The sequence below is a fragment of the Mixophyes fleayi genome, chromosome 1 (genome assembly GCF_038048845.1).
Source record: "Mixophyes fleayi isolate aMixFle1 chromosome 1, aMixFle1.hap1, whole genome shotgun sequence".
NCBI classification, from domain to species: Eukaryota; Metazoa; Chordata; class Amphibia; order Anura; family Limnodynastidae; genus Mixophyes; species Mixophyes fleayi.
Genome location: NC_134402.1, coordinates 356,028,572 through 356,052,835, shown reverse-complemented (window position 1 = coordinate 356,052,835; position 24,264 = coordinate 356,028,572). Strand labels below are relative to the sequence as shown.

Here is a 24,264-nt window from a genome sequence, read left to right as displayed (position 1 = left end):
ACAGACAGATGTACTGACTCCATTTTACATCCCCCTGGTTACTGGGGCCCTCAGCTATACCCACCCCGTGCATTCCTGCACAGGTTCCCCGCTAAACCACACCAGGAGATCCAGATTTCACACGTTCTTAAATCCCCAGGCTTCTCTCACCTCTTCCCAGTTCTGCTGCTTCCTTCAGCTGAGAGCTCCTGCTAACACACACACCTGCCAACAGCTGATGTTATGCCCACTTAAGAAGAGGCCAGCAGCTTCCAACACTGAAGCGTTCTTACACACAACAAGGCAATAAAGCTTGAAAAGAAAAAAAAAGTGTTTTGATAGCGATAAACCTGAGCTTGTAAAGCCCCAAAAACCCGCAACCCGCGGCAAGCAGAAAAAAACCCCAACTTAAAAATAAAACAAGCTCTATTCCGCTTGTTATAAGCGGAATTGGCAACTATGTTCAGTAGTATTGTCCTGGTTTGCATTCGTATGTCCATTTGTAATCTGACTCAAACTATAGAGCCATCAAATGTGTACTTTTTTTGTTATTTGCAAACATACTGTTGCATTGGATTTTCAAATGTTACTCCTTCCTTTTGTCAATCAAACACTGCTGCTAGAATAATATATGCAAGGCTTGTTTCACATCTGTGCTTAGTAAGCATTAGAAATATGCTGATTAGACGTTGTCTAAGTGTCTGAGCAGAAGATACTGATCGAAACAGGAATTGAATATTCTCAAAAGATGGAAATTATTGAAGTGGGGGCAAGTCAGATAGAACTCTGGTATCATGGCGGATCCATTTTGGGAATCGGAGAGAATTCAACCTAGGGGAAATTGAGGATTGTTCCAAATTGGGATCACGTAACATGAATAAGGAATTAGGTCGTACATGGTAGTGGTTACAGTTCCAGAGTGCCATAGAGAAAGCTGTGGTAAGGAGCAGGTTAATTTGTGTCGGTCTTTGGGGTTTGAGCCATAGTAATATGACTCTTTGTGGTTTGGGAGAGTGTAATAAGGCACATTGGGTTAAATGGGTGGCTCTATAATATTTCAAGAAATTAGGGCCTCAAAGACTTCCTTTCCATATCGGTTTGTGCAAAGGTCCATATGGTTTCTTGATTTCCTGCTGGACCAAGAAAATGAAGTTAGTTTCTGGAGTGTTTAACAGGTACGGGAGAGTCTGAAGAGGCATAAAAAGCATGTCATGATAATCATTTTCAGTGAAGAAATCCAACCTATACATGATATTAATAACTTGTCCCATTTATCATGTTCAGATTCAATAGTGTAGGGGAGGGTCGTTTGCTGAGTTGTATTAGTTATACTTTTTAGTTCCCAGATATTTTATCTTTTGTGGTTGCGGCGAAGAGAAATCTGCAATGTTACATCGCAGCGGAGTGCCTTCCGCGACCGGTCCAGAGACCCTCCATGGCTGATTGAATATGTCCCTAAGTAAGGGAGCTAGATGAAGATCTTTGGTACAACAAAGTTACTGGAATTGTAGGGGGTGTGTTTTGTAGGCTCTAATGTAGTGAGGCAATATGAGAAAAGTGAATACCAGTAATGCACGACCTCTTAATAGTATGGGTGAAAACATCCTATTACAAATCTATAACAACAGTATGAAAAACAGAAATTGAGAGAGAACGAAAATATAACTATCATTACAAGTTACTCTCCCAGCTCAATGCAATTCATAAAACAGTATAATAGTATGGTTGAAGACTTAATCAAAGTTGTAAAGGTAAGAGTCCTTGAAGAACTGGGAGCCAGGCAAATACATTATCTGAAAACCCCTGCAGAAAACTAGTGAAGGTAACAATTAAATCCATATTCCCAATTCCTGATGACTATATAACTATTAGCAAATACTAATACCCAGCAAATATTGAAATGGGAAACGAGAACCCATCTTGAATAGCAGGCCTAAAAGTCAGGAAAAAAACTCCTAGAGTACTTTGCTTTTGAAAGTCTCATATTGAATGTTCCAAAAGAGTAGATTTAGGCTTTTGAACAATCTGGCAGAGGAGGTCTTTTCTAAGGTGCAGGCGGTGGTGAGGTCATGGAGGCGGGTATCTCAAGGTTCAGTTTTTAGAAAAATGTAAAAATGTATATACCTTAATCCGGGGATTTCATAGAGAAGGATTTACCGGCATGCGTGAATGACAGTTGAAAAGGGAAGCCCCATCTGTAACAGGTATCATGGGATCAAATTACTTTGGTAACTTCCATAAGATCTCTCATCTTCGTCTCTCATCACTGTTGGTTGTGATAGGTCTTCAAAAATGAGGACTGTTTCAGCGTAGGAGATGGACATATGTGATCTCGTTGGGTTGGGTACAAAATTCTGACACCATAATGTTGACAGTTAAAATATCAACACCATTAAAAGGTTGACATTCAGAATGTTGACATGTTCGTTAAAATGATCTCTCAATTCCCTAGGGAGATCAGGATATTTTTAATGTGAATATTATTTCTTGACTATCGATTTTTCTTGATTCTCCATCTGTTGTTAAGGACTTATTATTTGTGTTGTAGTTTTCTGTGAATTCCTGATGCCTACATATGTGGGATCCAAGCACTGAGATCTTGGTTTTCATTTCTGCTAATAGAGCGAAGACCTCAGAATAACTTGTACAGTTTACCTGTTTCATGATTTGATTGGTAGGGGTGACTCAAAGTCATGTTCTGGAGAGCCTTGGGTTTGGTACAAAGGGAATTCTGATTTCCCTCCTTATTAAACATGATTGGTGTCTGTGGCTGAGACCATTTCTTCCTTTGAGACATTTTAGAGTAATTGAGGGATTAGATTGTACAGTTCAGCAGAACAGCCATTGGCAAGCTGAGTTGGATGTGTTTTATGACAGTATTCTGCTCCTTCTGTGCGAAGATGATTAATTAGGGTGATGCACAGGTATTGCACGGCAAGTCTGTTCTGAGGGGCAAGTTAATTAGGGGTTTATTGGATGGATGATAGACCCGTGGGAAGGCAAGTTGTATGTAGTCTAGTTTAAATGTGAGAATATTCCAGATTATTAGTAGACAATGGATAGAAGGTGGGTGCAGACCGGTGTATGTTTATAATTCTGCTTTACACATTCAGATATATTTGCAATAAGTTAAATTGGAGAATATAGAAAAAAAGCTATAGTGATTTTAAAAGTGTTGCAGTCTTACAAAGTTCTAACTTTCAGCCACTAGAAAGTGCTATTGTGTTATACGTTGAAAGTCTGCAATTGCCATGATCTTGTTGAATGTAGATTTTGCAGTTTTCTTAAGAAAATGTAGATTAGTTAGTGTGCAATAATAGTAGGCAGGTTGAGGAGACCTCTGAGTGCTATTCTGGTGTTTAGCTTACACAGTCGCTCAAAGCTGCTGCAGATAAGATATATTTTACAGACCTGGTTGCTGTGAGTTCAAATTTCCCTTCAAATAAGTTGGGGCAGGTTTAGAAAAGTAATATAGTGACCGGCATTTTTGTCATTCGTCTGTGTAGTGCTTGAAGGCCAAAGTTGAAAAGCTGGGTAGTGTGGCCAGGGAAACATACAGCGGTGGCTGATCGGGAAAGGGTGCAGCTGAGCGTTCGGGCTGTAGTCTGTCAGGTTGTTTGGGGCTGCCAGTTCCGCTCTGACCCCTGGTTAGGGCTGTAGCAGGAAAGTTAACTTTGGCAGTAAAGAGCTTTTCTGGGAGTGATCAGTCGCTGGATAATTGTCAGTAGTACAGGTAAAAGTTTGAAGGACAGATATTAAGGTGCTTGGGTGCCAGATTGAGTGTTTTTCTGCAGCTCCTCACAAACCTGGCAGGGAGTGATAGGCTTCGAGCACCTCTGTTGTTCCTGTGGCCTTTTGGATCAGGAGAAAGACTAGGGTGGGCTGTCTCTTGTTAAGAAGGCGATTTATCTTGGAGTGAAGCACTTTTGGGGCCGGAGGAATATCAGTGAAGGTGGATTTCAGGCCCTCTTTGATGGGGCTTGTAATCCTGTTTTCTATAGTAGTTAATGCCCTCCAGAAATGTATTTTTTGGGGATTTAAAGTTTCACTCAAAATAATAAATTGTGCTCTTTTGCCGGCACTATAGAGCTCTGGTGCAACAGTAAAAACAGGATGACTGCTGGGGATAGTGAGTTAATCCATTGATGGAGCTTTTTATCATTTTCCCTATCTGCATTGAAAACTGCAGCTTTCACCGGATGTTGAAATTTTCCCCCAGATAAATAGGGCAATTAAATTCAAACGGAGTGTTTTAATCAGCAGAAATATGCTGCAGGTGTTACACTGGCTGGAAACACTGCTTTCAAAACATATTTCTACTTCTACTTCCCAAAGCTTATGTTATATAGTATTTACTCATGTCTCTAGCACATTGTCCGAACTGCACCTTCTTTAAGTGTACTCTCGTAATTTAGCATTCTTCAAATGTTCCATCAATGTCCACCACTTCAATTAGGTTAAAGCTATATCCATGTCTGCACTTTCACCTACGTTAATTTTTTTTATTGACCCAATTTTGTAGTTTGTTTAATATTCTAAATTTATTCAGTGTTTATCAATTGCCAGTTTGTACATTTTCAGTTTATTTTTATAATGGACATTGGAAAATAGTGGTGTAGACCAATGGTTTCCAAAGTGTGCTCCCTGGGGTGCCATGGCGCTGTCACATGGGTACTGCAGCCAGAACAAAAAAAAATTGCTTGCCGATCCATCAGTGCCTGGAACTCGGCATCCTCCATTTCAGTGAGGAGCCATGCAGAGAGGAGCTATAAGAAATACGGCCAAGTAAAGGAAGGTGGGGAAATGGTGATGGGAAACAGCAATGAAGTAGGACACAGTGTGATGAGCGTAAAGGGGCACACTGTGAAAGTGAATGGGCCAAGTGTAATGGTGAAGGGGCAAAGTATGATGATTCTTGTACATATTGTTTTATTTTGTTTGATCTTATTCCTCTTACTGGTAGCTGTGGATTGTTATTTGACAGAAATATAATTGAAAAAAATATATAAGAATATTCTTTTCCCTTGGATTTATGTGTATTATTTTTGCAAACAACTTTAAGTATTTCTGTTCTTACCTAAATACTTATTATGTTATTTGGACCCAACTACTTATAAAACGGGAAGGCTCGGCAATTATTTTGAAGGGATGCCTTGAAAAAAATATGGAGACCCTAAGGATGCCGTGAACTGAAAAAGTTTGGGGACCACTTGTGTAGGCAAAACTTTGTACTTCGTCCTCACTATTAGAGCATTACAAGTGTGTTCTCAAAGATTCCCAATAGCATTTTGTGTATTTAATGAGTGATTCCATAATATTCCATTATATTTTACTGTCCGTTAACTTGTGTAAACACTGCATGGTTCATTGCATTTGGCTCGAATGCTTGTCAGGAAATGTGTGTATGGGTACAGAACCCTTAGCGAGCATTATTTATTCAAATCTGCCTTATATGGCATATAATAGGCATTACCGTATACGTATAATTGCATAAAATTACCTTCTGTGTGTATGAAGCCTATCCCTCTGTCATTTGTAATTTTGATTTACTTGTACATTGCTATAGAAAGATTTGTGCTTTTATGAATAAGTGATATAACTTTTTACAGGTAAACACGCCATCAACATGTGGAATGATATTGAGCTTTTGGCAAATGATGATACTGGGAGTTGCCGTTTGAATATTGATTCAAGGCAGGAAAGTGGCACAGCCTTATACCAAGTGGACACTCTACTTAAAATCTCTTCAACTGAAAAAGTAAGACCGTGTAGTTAACTCAAATGAAAATGTGATGGCCTAATGAAAGTGCAAAAAAATAAACGTGTATTTTTTTTGTTTTGTTTTTTTTTCTTTCAAATTTTATTTAAAATAGTTAAGCATACTGTATACAGTAATAAAACACATCTTTATAAATGTTAAGGAGATAACATGTTGCTGCTTTAATTTGTAAGCAGAAAAATCAAGTCCATCTACCAATAAATGCATTATGTATCTTTCTTCCTTTTGAAGTGGAGTTGTGCACTGTGTCTCTGAAAAATCAAAATTTGTTTTTGCACTCAGAAAGAAAAACAATGAATAGTTCACTCGTTGAAGTCTCATGGTGTCTTGTGTACTTCCATTACGTAAAATGCTTTAAAGAAATAATTTAACAGTACCAGTTTCTGCATTGAAATATAAACACTGTTACCAATTTAACCTCCTCATATATTACAAGCGATAGATACTGTATATATTAATTATTGTGCATGATATTTAGCAGGCATAGCTAGTACATAACATGGAAATTTAGAGTCCATAGGTCATACTTTGATTTTGCCAGTTTCTACTATATCCATTTGTATAAAGTTTCTTCCGGTATAAACAAAAAGCTTGTGTCCTACTCTGTCATTTAACCAGGGCTACCCAATTATGGTGGCTGCGACAATCCAGGTTCTACCTAAATCTGTTATTTCTTCTCTGCATCAGTATTTCATGATTGTACAACATGACCTCTGTTTAAGTGAAATTCTAACATTAACTTTAACAGATTGTATGTGATGAGGGCCTCCTCCATATGATAGTGGTGCAGCCAAGTAGTATAATTTAAAGTTGGGGAGGGAAATGAATCTAAATGCTTTGTTTTTGCATAAAATATGAAGTAAAATACTGGTAATTTTATTCCCATCAAGACCAAGGGAGAAATATATTTGTCCAGTTTCTGGAAAACATGCTTTGGTATCATTGCATGCTGAAATGGATATAGAAATGTTGGCTACACAACCATTTTAATAAAATTCACCTTTACAGTCATTTTAAGGGGTAGCTTTCTGGATTTTTGGTTTAAGATACTCAGTGCCTGGAAATATATTTAGGGAAATGTGGTCTGAAATGTCAGTTATCGATATGCCCAAATAATTTCTTTTTCGTCCACAGCAGGGAGTGTTTCCCTCCATTCTCCTGTGGTAGACTTTGCATTATTGTGTATATATTTGATTTCAACTAGTTAATCTTAATGACTGAAAACTGCCTCAGCCACCTGCAGAAGATCATTAAGAGAGTTCTGCATGTCTGCCAATAATAGTAGCCTAATGTCTGCTTATAGACCAATGGTATAGTCTTTGTTTCTTCGTTATAAGCTCCTAAATCTAATCTAATCATACTTGCCAAAGGTTTAATAGCAAGTTCAAACACTACAGGAGACTTGGGACCACCCTGCCGTATCCCCCGTCCAAGCCTAAACCATTGACACGCTGCCATGCTGTGGGGCCCAGAGTACAACAGCCTTATCCTTTGAATAACTCTGGACCTATATCTAATTAAATAATTTGGCACAAGTGTCTCTGTTCCATGGAGTCAAAAGCCTTGGTGGCAGCAAGAGATAATATCAGTACCTATTCCAATATTCAACATCTGTGGCTAATAATGAAATGTGTTTTACCATTAGGGAATAATGCAATTGCCATATCTATCTCCTCCAATGTAGTGGGAGTATAAAGGTATTCCCTGGTGTCAGATGGCAGCATTGGTAATTTGATCTGGTGCATATATTTTAACAATTGGTCTGCCCAATAGCAGGGGTGGAGATAGATAGGTTTTCTGAGGAGGGGGGGGATTTAGTCCCCCTCCCCCTTTTTCTCTTCTAGCAGGTGTGGACTGTCTGCGTCAACACAATATATACATGTTCCTGTCAGCAGAGACCAGGCAAAGGATGCTGCCAGGCCGCTCTAAGCAGCCAGGCAGGATCTCTGCCTCCTTCTAAGCAGACAGGGACAAGAATATAGTGTGCGGCTGCAGGCAACTCTCGGATTTGGGAGGGCTATCCGTCCCTTCTCAGGTTTGCTGTGGGGGGCCCCCATTTTCCGTTTGGTCTCCACTGGTCATGGGTCTTCAAAAAGTTCATGGCGGTTATGACCCTTGCTTGCGCTCCCTGGGGGTAATCCTCTTTCCTTACCTGGACAATTTATTGATCAATGCATACTCAGGTCAGTTCTTGAGACACCATCTTTCTCTCGCCATCACCGTGCTGGAACAACACAGTCCAATTATCAATCTTCCGAAGACCTAATTAGTTCCTTGCCAGTGCATGAAATTGCTTTTTCTTATCCCGGATACCAAGGCACAGAAGATCTTTCTCCCAGAGGGCAAGATGTGATCACTCCAGATCATGGTGAGGAGGATTGTGCTCCTCTGCATGCAGTTGCTAGGGCAGATTGTCTCTACCTCCGAGACGCTCCCTTGTGGCTGGTTCTATTCTTGAACCTTTTAGTGGGACCTCTTGAAGAAGAAGTCGAACTCACACCTCCGCCTGGATTCCCAATAGCTCCTATTGTCTCCCAAGGCACGTCTCTCTTCGATGGTGGCTTGTGCAAGATCAATTGGTGGGTAGGTCCTGTGCCCTGTGGTTCTGGATCATAGTCACCTCTGATGCCAGCCTTGTGGGCCGGGGCTCTGGGGTCCTTTACCACCTACAGCATCTTTGGTGGGCTTGAGCTCTCTGCCAATGAACGTCTTGGAACTCAGCCATGTTTCTAGCTCTTTGGGGGGCCAGGTCACTACTCCAAGGTTCTCTGGTCTGCCTTCAGTCAGGCAATTCCATGGACATTGTATATGTCAAGCAACAGGGTGGTACTGGGAATGCCAGAGCAATGAAAGAGATTGCACAGATATTGGCCTGGGTGGAACTGTTTGTTCCAGTGTTAACAACAGTGGTTTTCATTCCAGGAGTGGACAAATGGGAGGCAGGCTACCTCTGCATATACGCAGTACTGCCAGGGGAGTGGTCTCTGAACCTGGAAATATTCCAATGTTTGGTCCAAAATTGGGGCCATCCAGACGTGGACCTCTTGGTGTCTCATCTACACCGCCAGATCACCAGGTTCTACTCCAGGATCAGGAACCCGTTGGCGATTGTGGTAGATGTCATGAACATGCGTGGCAGTTTCGGTTGGGATACCTGTTGCCTCCCATCCCGATGCTTTCTTGGGTTTTCCGTCGGGTCAAGTGAGGAGAACTTCCAGTGATCCTGGTTGACACCAATTGGCCCTGTCTGGTTTGGGACATAGACTTTCACCTAATGGCAGTTGGTCCGGGATGTCGCTTGCCTCTTCACGTCGACCTGTTTCGACAACGGGACCTTCCTCGTCTGACTGGCCTCAAAAAAAGCCACACCGTTAAACCCAGACGGTCCAAGGATTTGTCTGACAGAGTAGTGGATAGCATGCTGTGGGCCAGGAAACCATTCTCTGCCACTTCTATTGACAGACGTGGTGGACCTGCATCAAGTGGTGTGAGTGTAGAATGCTCCATGCGGCTACCTTACTTACGGCTTTCCGGTTTCCTAGCTTTTCTTCAGGATGGCTTGGATGTGGGCCTTGGCCTCAGTTATTTTAAAGGGACAGGTTTCACCCCCCCCCCCCCCAAAAAAAAAAGCGGATATGCCTGTGCTGCAGACTTTTCTGCAGGCGGATGTGCCCTCCCTTCCACTCTTTTGCTGGTTGCTTGTTTTATTCCTCTCCTCCGTGGGGCTTTTTAACTACACTGAGAAACTACAGGGGGTAGAACAGTGGAGTTCTGTCAACAAGTTACATTAAATAATTAACTATTTAAGTGCCAACTCCAGTGTCCCCCAGATGGAGTCGGAGAAGCGGATTTATCAGAAGTATAAAAATCCTCTTTTCCATAATAATTGTGAATATGTACATATGAATAGCCTCTCCAAGTTCAACACAATCCCTAAAAGAAGATTTAGCCAACTTCTTACATTCCTGCTCAGACTATTTTTGATAATTCTTCATCAAATATTTTGGTTTATGTAGTTGGCTGATATGGTAAGCAGAATGGGTATAGGACTGAAAAAAGCCTTGTCTGATTGCATTACTGTGTTTGGATGTCATTAGTTGTGTTAAATCACTCTGTTGTAGTAGGAGACTTTTCACAAAATAGGCTTACAGAGCGCATCTAAGGATGCAGGATCTGGCAGGTTAAACAGAGATTTAGTATAATGTAGGGCAGGGGTCAGGGAACTTTTTTACCCTTTACACCTAAATATATTTGGATACGCCGACGTTACCCCCTTGATTTGAAAGTAAGGAAATCCTATATTATTAATTTTTGTAATTCAAAATTTTATTGAATCTATTAAAAATTTCTTTGAAAGCTTCAACTTCAAAACTTCAGGTTTTGGAGAAATGATGTTGCTTCATTTTTGATACGAGAGCATCAATATTGGGGCATTTTGATGACAGAGCAATTTAGATACAGTCTTCAGCATCCAATCGATTTCTCTGCTTTGTTTTTATGTTCGTTAGAGTGGAAATCCTTGTTCGCAAAGGTAGGTTGTTGCAAAAGGCAGCAACTTTTTGACTGCCTCCTCATGTGCAATTTTGAATGCTGTTGACATCCAAAAATATGACAGATCTGCTTTGTTTTCAAATGCAATACGTGCTTCATTATTGCATCGAAGCTCAAGAAGTGCCTCTGCCAACCCGTGAGGCTCTTCTGGTACAACAGCAATTTCACATTTAAAGGGGTCTACAATCCAACTGACAGCATGTGAATTGGCAGCATTATCCCCAGGAATTTCATTTTTACCCCATTTGGGGTAATTTACTCCTGTTCCTTGACCACTGAAATAAGTCTTCATATGTGGAATTGTCAAGAAGGACACATTGAGAAAGACAGTCAAGAAAATGAGGATTCCCAAGTATAGGTTTAAGACAGTCTCCTATATTGATGTTAGAGGAAGTGGTGACCATGGTATCATAGACTTATATTGAATGTTTTTTAATAGGGTTAGCATAACGCAATGATGGGAGAAAAGCGGCTCTAGAGCCACATATGGCCTTTCTATCCTTCGTCTGCAGCCCCCAGCTCCTCCCTGTTTTATTTATTATAGCTTATTACACTTGTTTACAATACCTGCATATTATTACAAATAGGTGTCTCTTTGATTAAATGTTTTGTTTTATCTTCTTACTGAGATTGAGGGTAATGTGTTTAAAAGGGCTGCCCGTGTGAAGTATATATTCTGCTTCACTCGTGGTGATATTTCCAGTTTTAGATTGGGGAGGATGGCCTCCCCTTGATCTGAAGTAGGGAAGACAGGAAAACAACTTGTGAAGGGAGTACGAGCCCCTTACAGTGGCCAATTTATGAAGTCTAATTCAAATGTACCAGCTTCCATTTCTGGAAAATGGGTTGGAACAGCGCTGTTATGCACTCTTCCAAATTAGTGACCGTTTCAAGTATATCATGTATACTAAGGTTATTTCACCAGGTTGGTTTATCAGAAAATAATTTCCAATTGATTACAGAATGATGTTGAGAGTATACTTCAATGATGATTTTGCGTCTGCCCGCAAGCTTTAGTGAATCCTCTTCATTACTCCTCTACATGTTTCGCATAAAACACTCATGTGAACTTCACTTGATAGCTTGTCTGCAGATTTTTGTAATAAGACTTCTATATCAGAAGAGAAGTCTTTTAAAGTTTTGTTTACAGGTGGTTTGTTTCCAGAGTTGAGTCTTCCTCTTTGCCTGCCGGTGGGTATCTAAACATTTCAAAGAGGACTTATTCAAATGTCCCTCCTCACAAAATGGCAGAGCAGCGTGTTTGAGCTATGGTGACATCTGTTGTCAGGTGTGTGTATATATAAAGAATTTAATTCAGTGTTATGCAATCCAATCCATTGGATGCTATGCAGTTCAGAGCTACAACACCTTAGAAATTGTTGCTTAAATGATTAATACATGTATCTACCAAAGCATAGTAGAAAAGACAGTTGTTTGTTTGGAAGTATCTAAAAAAGAATTGTAGAAACGAAAAAAACATCAAGGCCTGATTCAGAGTTGAAAATTTTGAAAATCTTAATTATGGTTGAGTGACTACTAATGTCTCAATAAGCGTTTGCAAACCTCTAATTACAAGGGGTAGGTTATTTCAGGTGGTCCTCGTCCTCCTCGCCCTTGCTCTGGACCACCTGCAAACAAAACAAGTTTTTCAGTCATATCTGTGACTATGTTTATGTTTGAAAATGTACGCAATTGCTCGAACACACCATTATTGTATCATCCTACGTCAGAACACCCCTTCCCTCCCCTGTCACGCGTTTTAAGGTGGAAGGATTTGTAAGTGTCAAAATCTCGCAGGTCTGAAAAGCCACAGCAGTTGCATATGTTCACTTTCTGAGCATGCACAATGTATATATACGCTATGCAAACGTACATATGTCTTGCTCTGAATCGGACCCCTAATTTTTTTTTTTTTTTTTTAACCTTGTGCTCAATACTGCGTTTTGTTTTACTATGCCAACACCTAAAATGTCATGTTAGTTAATATGTTGAATAAGTGAATAATCACTGCTTTTTCATTTTCAAGGTGTCATTTAATCCAAAACTTTTTGCCTGCAATTCAAGTGAAGGATGTATTATTGTTGCAGACAAATCTATATGCCTTCTTGACAGCATTTGCCAGTCTATTCAGCTTCAGCTACAGTTTGGTGAGTTTAAATTTTAGGGCATGCAATATTTTGTTAAACCTGTATATTTTAATGTTAAACCGTAAACTGAGCCATATACAGGAGGTATATAAAAAACTGAATATCCCTGTTAAGGGAATGAAACTTTCACAATATGCACACATCTCTCACAGTTTATGCTAAATACACTTACAAGACCAATAAATAGTACATAGTTTGAAAATGGAGTCCAAATTATGGACCTTGGGGGTAAATGTATCGAGCTCAGATTTAAGCTGTCATTTATTTAGTACATTCTACAAAATAACTAGAATCTGATTGGTTGCTATAGGCAACATCTCCACTTTTTAAACCACCGGAAAACTCTCAGCTTAATACATTTACCCCCTGGTATCTTAATGAAATAGCCAATGACTATTAATATTTGGCTATAACTTGTCTAGGTTTCAACGGATGAACATTGTTTTCAACCCTTATGTTTTGAACGACTCATCCATGAATTCTGCACTTTTCCCTACCCCTTCAAATCATGGTTATATATTTATCTATATCTCTTGTTTTGATTTTCACACTGTGGATTTTCCTTTGTTCTCATTCACTATGTTTTTAGGACCACTAAATGGTAAAATTTAAATTTTATGTCTGAACCATGAGGGTAAATAAAAATGTGGGCCACACTGCCCCCCTACGAATCGCCCAATTCACATAGTGTATTTACGCAAAACATGTCTGCAAACTATTGGTCAAATTGCTGCTCTATTAGGTAAGCAGCTCTCCCCAACATAGCAACTTGCTGTGGAGAGTGACATATAGTATGATGGGCTTTTTATTATAAATATTATTCCTAATATTATAAATATTTCAATACTTTAAGGTATATTATACAGCTCAGTAATGCACAACTTTTACTATATATTACAGGAGTGGAAAAGAATTTGAAAAACTTAGGAGCCAATATAAAATGTCAAACGCCTTTATATTTAACAAAGCAAAATCTCATCCTCCGGCCAACTTTTTTTTTTTCTACCCCTCATATACTAATGTAAAATAGCGCCTTTACTTGATGTTTAACTGAAAAGATGATTCTCACAGCGGGAAGCAGTCGGCAAGAGACTCTTCCCGCTGATGCAGGACGGGCGCTGCCATTAGGCAGAGAGCGCCTTTACTGCTGAGGTTCCCCGGAAGCCAGCTGGAGTATACAAAGTTCCTCCTCCCATGGGGATGGTAGTGAATTCTTGAGGATGGCGCGCTTTGAATAGCGCTAGCAGGGAACACATTCTAACAGGTTTTCCCCTAAAATAAGAGAAAGGGCAAAACACTGTTAAAGTAAACAACACAGAAGGAGAGCCAATGGAAGGGGAATGTGTTTAAGGAACACCACTCCCGCCCCCTTGCTGAGTGAGCACGTGGAAGATCCCTTTTGGCGCCAAAGTTCAAAAGGAGGACAGATGCAACAGTCATTTGGAGAGAAATGCACTGTTGACACATATCTTCCACGCTAAGTATCACTTTGTTTCTTCTGTGTATGCATGTGTATTATAAGACTATGAGGCGTTGAGAGAACTGTGTTTAAATAAGACAGCTTTGGAGAACTTTATAGTTTTCCTTAATCAGAAATACTATGATATGTTAAATAACCTAGTCTGTATTTTCTGATAAAGGTTGTGGAAGCGTTTGGGCGTGCCAAACATATTGTCTGTTCCAAATGTAATGCTAAATGGGCCCAGGTGTTCTGTGCTAATTGCAGTCATTACTGAAAAACCTGCTGCAGCCTTTCAGCTTGACTAATTATACCTTATACTCTCTATATAGAGGAAAAGGAACAGAAATACTATCTTTTGACTGGTTCATAGATAAATATGTACCTGTATTTTGTGGTGTGGTAGCAAAATGTGAGAAAGATAAAGCAACAGGATTTCACCTAAGTAGAATGGGGAAATCGCTGTTAACAGAGACACAGAAGGAGATTCCAGTGGTAGGGGAATGTGTTGAGAAGCACCTCTTCCCCTCCCCCGCTGAGTGAGCAAGTGGAAGATCCCTTTTTGGCGCCAAGCTTCAAAAGGAGGACAGTTGCAGCAGTCATTTGAAGAGAAGTGCACTGTTGACACATATCTTCCCCGCTGAGTATCACTTTTATTTCTTGTGTGTGTATGTGTGTGCATGTGTAGACATGTATATTATAAGACAATGATGTGTTGAGAGAACTGTTGTTTATGAGAAAACTATAAAGTTTTCCAAGCCTGTCTTATTTAAATCAGAAATACTATATGTTAATATAACCTAATCTGTATTTTCTGATAAATTGGAGAAGTGTTTGTGAATTTTGAAATGTGATTTAGTTTTTCTTATCTTGTGATGGCAGATAAAAGCAAAACAACACGTACCAAACATAATGTCTGTTCAAAATGTAATGTTAAACTAACAAGTGAACGGCTGGATCAGGGGTGGGCTCTGTGCAGCCTGCACTGTGGCTCCTGTGAAACAGCCTATAGACACCTCCACCATAACGGTAGATCCTCCTGAGTGGGCGGCTGCCTTAACACAGGGAGTTAATACCCTTGTAAATCTGTTCTCTAAACCAGTTGAGATCCCAGCTACATCTGTGGTTTCTCAGGGTATAACAGTAGGAATGACAGATGAGTCATTTTCCCCAGGGGTCGGTGTATTTCCCTCCCCAGCCCTCCCGGGGGTTTCCCAGATGGGAGAGGTGGGTTGGTCAACGGTGGCTAAAAGCCTAGACCGGCTTACCCATCTACTGGAGAACCCCAGACACAAGCGTAGTGTTAAAAGACGTAGAAAAACAGCTAAAGCGCTGTGGTCAGTGTCAGACTCTGAGAGTTCCTCAGAGGAGGAGGGGGAATTGTTGGACGATTCAGATGTGTCCATTATAGAGTCAGAAGGAAACTCTAGGCACCAGGGTATGGACGACCTGGTAAGAGCAGTTCGTCAGACCTTGGGGTTTGCTGAAGTAGAGGAGACAAAGTCCTTGGACTGCTCCCTCTTTAAGAAGGCTTCTAAGCAGGTGGTCAGGTTCCCTCCCTCAGTTGAATTGAGGGATATTGTAGAGGCCTCTTGGAAATATCCATATAAAAGGTTCTCTATGCCAAGGAAGTTTGGCGGATTGTATCCCCTTCAAGAGGAGGATATGACCCATTGGGAACAGGTGGCAAAGGTAGATACACCTGTGGCGAGATTGGTTCGTCAGACTACACTACCTGTACCCGGGTCAGCGACCTTACAGGACGCGACTGACAAGAAATTAGAATCCCTGCTGAAGTCGATCTTCTCGGCCGCCGGTATTAGCCTCAGGCCAGCATTGTCCTCTACCTGGGTAGCTAGGGCCATGGAAGTCTGGGCAGGGCAGTTAGTCTGCCTTGTAGGATTCAGATTACTGCCTCTGGCCATGCAGCTAAGGGAGGCAGCAGTCTATGTATATGAAGCGGCCCATAATTCGGCCTCCATAGCTTCGTCTATTTCAGCTACAGCTGTAGTAGCTAGAAGGGCGTTATGGTTAAGGGCTTGGAATGCGGATTCAGAGTCGATCATTAGAATCCATCCAGTATACGGGTGGGATGTTATTTGGTCCAGAATTAGACTCTTGGATTTTACAGGCTTCAGGGGGCAAGAAGACGTCCTTGCCTGTAAATACTCCCAAGACCTAGGGCTAGGCCTAGGTTTAGTTCTTTCAGACAGCCTCCTTACGGGGGCTGGTCTGGCAGAGGCCAGACTACCAGTCCAGGGGCCGTGGAATCCAGGAGACAGTCCCGTAGGGGAAGGTCATCCTTTGCCCCTGTGGCGCGGAGAGCTTCTTCCGCCAAGCTGCCGGATAGACCAGCAGCATGACTACCACCCACATCTGGTTCCAGAGGGTGGGGTGGGAGGACGGCTGCTTGGGTTTCCCCGGCAGCAGACAGGGTCCTCGGTAGACGAGTAGGTCCAGAATATCGTGATAGAATTCATGGGACCAGCTCACCTCAGGTTTTGAAAAAAATTACCTCGCTGGCTTCTGTCAAATCAGAAAGAGCTCAGGGCTGTCGATTTGCTTCGTTCAGACGAAGCTATACAGGCTTAGAATTTCCAGTAAGGGAAAAGGTTTTAGTCACACCCATTCAGGGTGCTAAGGCTAGACGAGTTGTTCAGTCTATGACCGAACTTCTAGAGTCTGAAAGGGTCACAGAGAATCCCTTGTCTAAGAATGAGTTTCTTGAGACTAATGAGGGACTTGGTACGCAGCAGAAGGTTGTCTTCACAGGACAAGTTGAGGTCCTAGATGGAGTGGACAGGCAGGATCCTGTCAGACAAGAGGCTGTCAGTAGCCAGGTCTTTGAAGCTGCTGGGAAAGATGGTGACATCTTTCGCGACCTTTCCCTGGGCAGGGTCTCACCCCAGAGGAGCATTCCCGTGTTCGAGGTACCAGTGGAGGAGGTAGGTCCTCAGCTGGTGGTTGCTGGACAAGAACCGAACAAAAGACAGGGAAGTCCCAGAGTTCTGCGCAAGAACAAGGGATCCACTGGTAAGGGACGTCCTAGCAAGGCCTTGGGGCTGCAGGTAAAACCTGCCCTACAGAGTCCCGTAGAGAGAGGACCCTCAGACTCCTGGAACAAAGACAAATAAATATTTGCACGTAGTGAGGGCATTACGTATATATGTTAAGAGATCTGCAAAGATACGTAAGACAGAGTCTCTATTTGTGTTGTTTGACTTTTCCAAACGGGGATGGCCAGCATCTAAGCAAACTATTGCCAGATGGCTTACCCTGACTATCAGGGAGGCTTATGTCCAAAGTATTAATCTCCCTGTGCCGAAACGTATTGTTGCCCATTCTACCCGGTCTGTTGGGGCGTCTTGGGCGGCTCGTAATGGAGCCACGGCGGACCAGCTGTGCAGGGCAGCCACCTGGTCCTCGGTCCATACCTTTACGAAATTCTACCAATTTAATATATTTGCGTCTGGGGACGCCTCCTTTGGCCGTAGTGTTCTGCGTGCAAGGAGATCAGAGCGGTCCCACCCTTCAGAGGGATTGCTTTTGTAAGTCCCCATGGTTAAGGAGTGTCCCCCAGATGGATGAAAGAGAAAACGGGATTTATACTTACGATAAATCTTTTTCTCTGAGTCCATCTGGGGGACACTCCGACCCCCCCCCCCCGTCCCCCCCCCGTCTTTTCGTTGTTTTGTCTTCACTCCCCCCTCTGTTGAGTGGTGTGTCTTGGTTGATTGGGCTATCTTCCTAATGGCTTTTGTAATCAAACTGAGGTATCTGGGAATTGGCGGGGGTGATATGCTGTCAGCTGAAAAAAGTTAACTCTTTGGGTGCCAGACTCCTCCCCCCGACTCAACCCCATGGTTAAGGAGTGTTCCCCAGATGGACTCAGAGAAAAAGATTTATCGTAAGTATAAATCCTGTTTTTTATCATCACTTTTACTTAAAAACCTCCCCTCTTAATAATCATACTTTGGTCGCTCCCCAATGACCCATATTATTATTATTATTATTATTATTATTATTATTTATTTATAAGGCGCCACAAGGCATCCGCAGCGCCGTACAGAGACAAACAAAATTACAATACAATGGGAGACAGCACAGTACAGTAAACACAGCAACTCAGTAAGCTCAATGCACAGCTAGAGAGGGCGGGGAAGGGGGAGGGAGGATCCGCAAACGACGGGGCCCAAGAAGGAGGGCGCGGAAGACAGGGAGACCCCCAGGGGGGAGGAGGGAGCGAGAGTGGACGTGGGGTGGAGGGCTAAGTAGCTGGAGAGCAGAGTTAGAAGTGGTGGAAACAGGAGGAGAGATGGCCCTGCTCAGAGGAGCGTACAATCTAAGGGATAGAACAACTACATAGTAGTTGTTGTTTTCTTTTAGCAGTGTCAACACATTGACACACTGCCTGATCCTTTGCCAATCTCCTTTGATGATGCTCAAGATCCAATGTAGCATATCTAAATGAAAGCCTTTGGCTATATGTTTTTTTTTTTTTTTTTTTTAACAGTTTTATTTATGAGATTGACAATAACAATAAGCACATTAATTACAATGAGCACAATAAACATACAAAGTGTTTATAAACATAGAGATATAATGATAAAATTGATTAGCTATCCTTATGTTCCAATGACTAGGATTAGAGACTTTTATAGGTTGTAAATATTTGAGGAACAGGTAAGTATAACGATGAGCCCAAGGACGCAGGCCAGCACCCTCCGCTCCCTATCAAAATCAGCTTCTCGGAGGTCAATTGTTCAATCGGCGGATCCCCGGCACACATACGTAACGGCTATATGTTTTTTTTAATGTGGGTAAAAATGCATATTGAACACCTCTGATGTGCATTTTTACTTGCTTTAAACATGCATGATTCAAATGCTACTTGTTAAATACTGTTAGAGCTGCCACTGGATCTCCTTTGCTACATCGAAAGCCAAGAAGAATGAAGGGAATTAAGTAAAATTCATATTTAATCTTTATATGCAATGTTAACATAGTCTGGTACAATTCAGGGGAGAATTATGGGATGTGAAATATGACCAGTAAAGAGGGGGTGTCAATAGGCATCAGCTTTACTTTTAACGTCAGAGATTTCCAAACCACTAAGGAATGGTTAGACGCGTGGCAATTACAGCATATACCATAAAAAGACATGCAATTGTTTGTTTTTTTTCCAATCCATAAAAATATTTTATTATATTGATATTTGTGGCACTGGATATTTTATAGTTAAAAATGTATTTTAGTAATATGCCTGATCTATTTGTCTGACATTGGAACTAATGAAAATAATATGGAAGTCTGGTCAGAGTCCTCTGTTTCCAAAGAGACTGTTAAGGTCTCAGGAAGGCAAGTGCTTGGATGACTATACTGGTAGTTTGATTTGATATGTGAGGTTGATTCATTTGTAGGGTAAATTGTTTTTCTCTGTTAGCAAATGCAAATTGTAGTAAAATAAACTTCTGTGTTACCCAGAGTGTATTGTTAAATAGAATTTCTGACTTGTCAGCATTTACTTTGACAACAGAGATGTCCCCAAACTATGACAGGGAGAGCATCTAGTTTGATAGGGACATCCAATGTCGTTTTTAAGTTAGATGGAGGTCACCTGTGAAAGGAATTGGCTTTTGTTACTAGTCACCCAGACTGAACCCAGTCACCTTTTTATTTTTAATTAAATACATTAGTTTAACATTATATCACACATATAACTGACATGATATCACAGCAAGTTCGACAGGAATAGCTTATATACTAGACTGATATAAATTATTCCCCCCCCCCCACCATCTAAATTGGCACCGTTCGGTGCCAATGTATTGGTGGCTCCATTTCAAGGAATTGGAAGCAGAAATACCCACTTCTTAACAAAATTGCATGGAGAAGTTTGTGTCAAAGCACAACACTGCATTGTTTATCCATGCTTCAAGAACTTAATAAGGTAGATTGGTAAACAAAACTTGCAGTAACATAATTTCAACTTTTTATAGATACTGAAGTAGATGTTGTTGGCCTGTGCCATGAAGGACAGTTTATGTTGGTTGGAGAGAAAAATGGCAATATTCATCTTATTCATGTACTAACTAGACAGATCCTCATTACTAAGGTAAGTGTATTTTAATAACATATTTATCTACCTCATAAGTGTTCTCAAACCGCGTTTTACTGTGGACTGATAATGTTTTTCCTAAATGTTTAGCAAAACCTTTTACGTTTGCGAGAAAGATTTCCCCAAAAAGTTCTGCATATTCTATATGGAGAAGTCTACATTGAAACACGTTTTTTTTTGGGTTTTTTTCATGATATAGTTCATTTTTATTCTTTGAATGATTTAGTCCCTGTCAATGAGGAACCAGTTTAATTATATCACTTTGAGAGGCAACAGTGCCAGGTAAACAGTGCCTACGTAAACCATATTTATCTTACCCTTCTATTCAGTTGGCCTACTATATACGCATTACTTCATACAGTTGACTCATTGTCTCCAATTTAGTATCTTAATAGCAGATCATATTGGAATATGGCACATTCCAGTTTTGATTTAAATTTTCTTTTTACTTCTATTGTTCGCTAACTTTTTAATGCTTGAATCGCATCTCCAAGACTAGATGCAGTTTTTCCTGTGGGTGGATATGTAGGAGCAGCTCATCTGGACATAAGGTGGTTCATTAAAATGTTTTTTTGTTTTTTCCCTAGCTTGCAGAAAAGGTGGAAGCCATATGTGGAAATTTTTCTGCTCCTGGAGCCCAATATGTTGCTTCCATCTGCCATGAGAGAGGCATAGATGAGGGAGACACTGCAATGATAAAACATCTCCTTTACCAAGGCTTCTATAGAATCCCTTGTTTCTAGCTTTTGATTATGACTCCTATATGTTCTGTTTTTTTTCAGGATAATTCCTTTTTCCCCCCTATATTTAGGCTTGATGCACACTACAGTGTTTTCAGCCGATAATCGTGCCAATCAGATGATAAACGACCAGTTGGGCCGATATTGCACTAGTGTGTACGCTGCAACATTGAACGACTATCATTACAAAGCCCATCGTATTGTTGAACAAGATTTTTAAGCTGATGGAAGGATGTCGTTCCAATCCTGCAGTGTGTATGCATTCACAAATGCAGTGTGCATAGATCTGTATGGGGTGTGCAGAGTCCGGGTCTTTTCAGCCAATGCTTATGATGAAGAGCACAGATCTGACGGTTAACAGTGTAAAACTTCAATAGTGTTTACACAGGCGGCGGTAGTCAATTCATCTGCACTGAGACTGCTGACACACTTTACTATGACTAAAAAATGGCGATTACTATAAGACTGACATAGAAATATCGACTTAACATGTAATAGACAGGGAGAATTTCAGGGACGTTTAAATACCTCCATAATTACATCCATCTTTAAAACGCGACTTGGAGAAAAATCTACACTTAGAAATTACATCACTTGTAATGGTCAGACTGAAAATGCCGCTTTTAAAGCAGCAATGGCCGGACCCACCGCCTGCATTACATTATACAGGCAGCGGGTCCCACCATTGCAGTTGTACCTCTTATAGTAATCGCTATTTTTTTTAGTCGTGGTAAAGTGTGTCGGCATTCTCAGTCGCAGGTAGAATTGCTAAAAATATTGCATCATTAGAAATTTCCTGTAGTGTACCCAGCCTTATTTTGCACCCAGTGCTTGGTTTTCCTGTACTTCACACTCTTGATATAGCAAAATTGAACAAAAGTGTGGATAGTTTCCTAGAATGGTTTCATTTGTCACCCAAATGGAATGATGGGTATTACTTTATCGCACCAGAAATTTACAGGTGACATGACACGATACTTATGGAATGGAATAAAGAAGCATACAATTGCACATCAACACTTCTAAACAATAGCATACAATAATGTATTTCTTGGTAAAAATGGAGTGTGCTGGATAGGGAATGCAGAAAGCTTCCAATTGTAGAAGACGGTGCATATATTGTTATAATAGCAGAGTAATTCACATCAGTTCAACCAGGTGTGTCCACCACCCATCTCAGATTTAAAAAAATAATAATTTAGTTAAAGAATGGTCCAATAAACTATTTGTGCTAAATACCTCGACTGTCTGACAATTAGTTTTCAAAATATTGATTTTTCAATGTATTAAATTATTTACTAATTGCGGCTTATTTTATTTACTCCAATTTATTTGAAGTATCACGGGTGTTTATTAAGGAATTGCTACGACATTTGGACCCTTAAGGTGTAACTTTTCCTCCCAATCCAAAAGTTCAAACCAAATTATCTGCCCTACGTTCCGAGTTAGCAAAAATCCAAGCTTTTAGAAAAGAATTAGAGAGATGGTAAGTTAAAATCAATATGAGAGATCCCAATTCTTTTTAGGTACTTAACAAAGATATATTTTACTACCACAAAAAAATCAGCATGGTGTTCTGTCTCTTAGTTGAGAAAAAAATGACGGTGATGTTCGGTTACTTTTGTACCGCATTCATAATTTACACAAAAAAACCATACCCAAAAAGTGAACAAAACTAAGACAATGGGACAACCCTCCTATACAGAAACTGAAACTTAACAAACTGATGGGAAAGGGATTCCCTTTCAATTTTGAAACTTTCCAGAGAAAGAGGGAGGGGGGACAGGCAGAAAGTTAGAGTAAGCTGTACACTTGCTCAGCTCTTTGCCCAAGTTCCCACTTTTTCTTATTCTCGCACAGTAAAGCATTGGATATTCTAAATAGTGTTTGCAACGTCACAGCAGCGCTGATCGACTTCATACCAGAAACAAGTCTCTTTTAGGATCTACTGTACTACTATCTCTGTCCAACTGTGGGACCCACAGAGCTCATCTGTCATTGCTGTTTCAACATCTGTTCAGCTGCCCACTGAGCTCAATTGTGATTGTTGTTACCATCTCTGTTTGACTGCTGGACCCTCTGCACCCAACTGTCAGCATCCTGCTGGACTTTGTTGTGACCTTGTTGTGTCAGCCACTCCATTAACCCCAGCTAGGGCGGTAAAGTATCTTTAACCTCATCCATTGCCCTGCACTATTTGGATCAATTGTTCCTTTCTACTCTCATGTTACCTACCCCAACTAATGCAAAATCATTCACATGTCTCAAGCATGCACCTACTCAATTTACACTCTGCCCTATTTACTATCACCACACTTCTCTTCTTTCTCCATCATATTATTTCTCCCTCCCCTATTATGATTTCATTCACTACTAGTCTGCACACATGAACTGTTTTGTCTTCTGCACCTGCCACCCTACATAAATAGAAATAAACAGCACATCCAAAAATCCTCCTTGCATGTCCTCTTCCTCACCCTGCTCCTTCGCATGGTTGCTGGTGATATCTCATCTAACCCTGGACCTCGTACAATCCCCATCCTTCCCGTACTTTCAGTCCCGCCACCCTTCTCCACATCTCTCCACTACCCTCTCTTTCCTTCTCCTGTGCACGATGGACCGCCAGATCTATTTGTAACAAACTTACATCCATCCATATCTATTAATTTCTAAATCCCTCAACCTCCTTGCCACCGCGTCTTGACACTAAATTCCCTGCAGCTCTCTCCTATGGGGGACCCTCCCTCAGCTATACCCCCAGATCCAGAAACAGACAAGATGGTGGAGTAGACATTCTACTTTCTCAAAGATACACCTTCCAACTCTGAACCCTCATTTTCATTCTCTTCCTTTGAAGTCCACACTATCTGTCTATATTATCCTAATCAAGTTTGTGTAGATGTCATTTATCGTCCCACCCAGGTCTAGATTCCCAATTTCTTGACAACTTTGCAGCCTGACTGACTTATTTCCTATCCTTTGACATGTCTACTCTCATACGAGGCAATTTCAACTTCCCCATTGATAATCTCACTGTCTCTTCTACCACTAAACTTCTTTCACTTACTTCCTCCTTTGGTCTCTCCCAGTGGACTAATCTCCCACCACTGTGATGGACACTCCCTTGATCTTGCTACTGCTTCATCTCCAGTTTCACCAACTTAGCATTTCCCACTCTACGGCCACAGCGTCCTTCCCTTCAGTCTCTCCTTACCTCATGCCCTCCCCCTGCACCAGAATCCACACGTACACGACGACGCCTAAGTACCCTTAACCCAATTCACTTCTCATCTTCACTAAAACAACTATTTTCTCCTAAGTCTATATTGTCCTGCCATAATCAGAGCTCCTCTTTCTACAACAAAACTCACTGCAGCCCTAGACAATGCAGCTCCAGCTACCACATAGTCTCCGACGATCGAATCCCCAACCATGGTACACCAAACAAACCTGCTACCAGCAACTGTGCTCCTGGGCTGCAGAGTGCCACT

General features: G+C 41.1%; 1 protein-coding gene across 2 annotated transcripts in view; it reads left to right on the top strand.

The window, feature by feature from the left end:
* KNTC1 (kinetochore associated 1) overlaps nt 1-24,264 on the top strand; it is a 197,179-nt gene that overhangs the window by 6,381 nt on the left and 166,534 nt on the right. For both annotated transcript variants that reach the window (XM_075177790.1, XM_075177780.1), the window contains exons 2-4: nt 5,589-5,737; nt 12,336-12,456; nt 19,915-20,030. In XM_075177790.1, coding sequence (XP_075033891.1) covers nt 5,606-5,737; nt 12,336-12,456; nt 19,915-20,030 — 369 coding nt within the window. In that variant the 5' untranslated portion in view covers nt 5,589-5,605. The remainder of the gene's footprint in view (nt 1-5,588; nt 5,738-12,335; nt 12,457-19,914; nt 20,031-24,264) is intronic.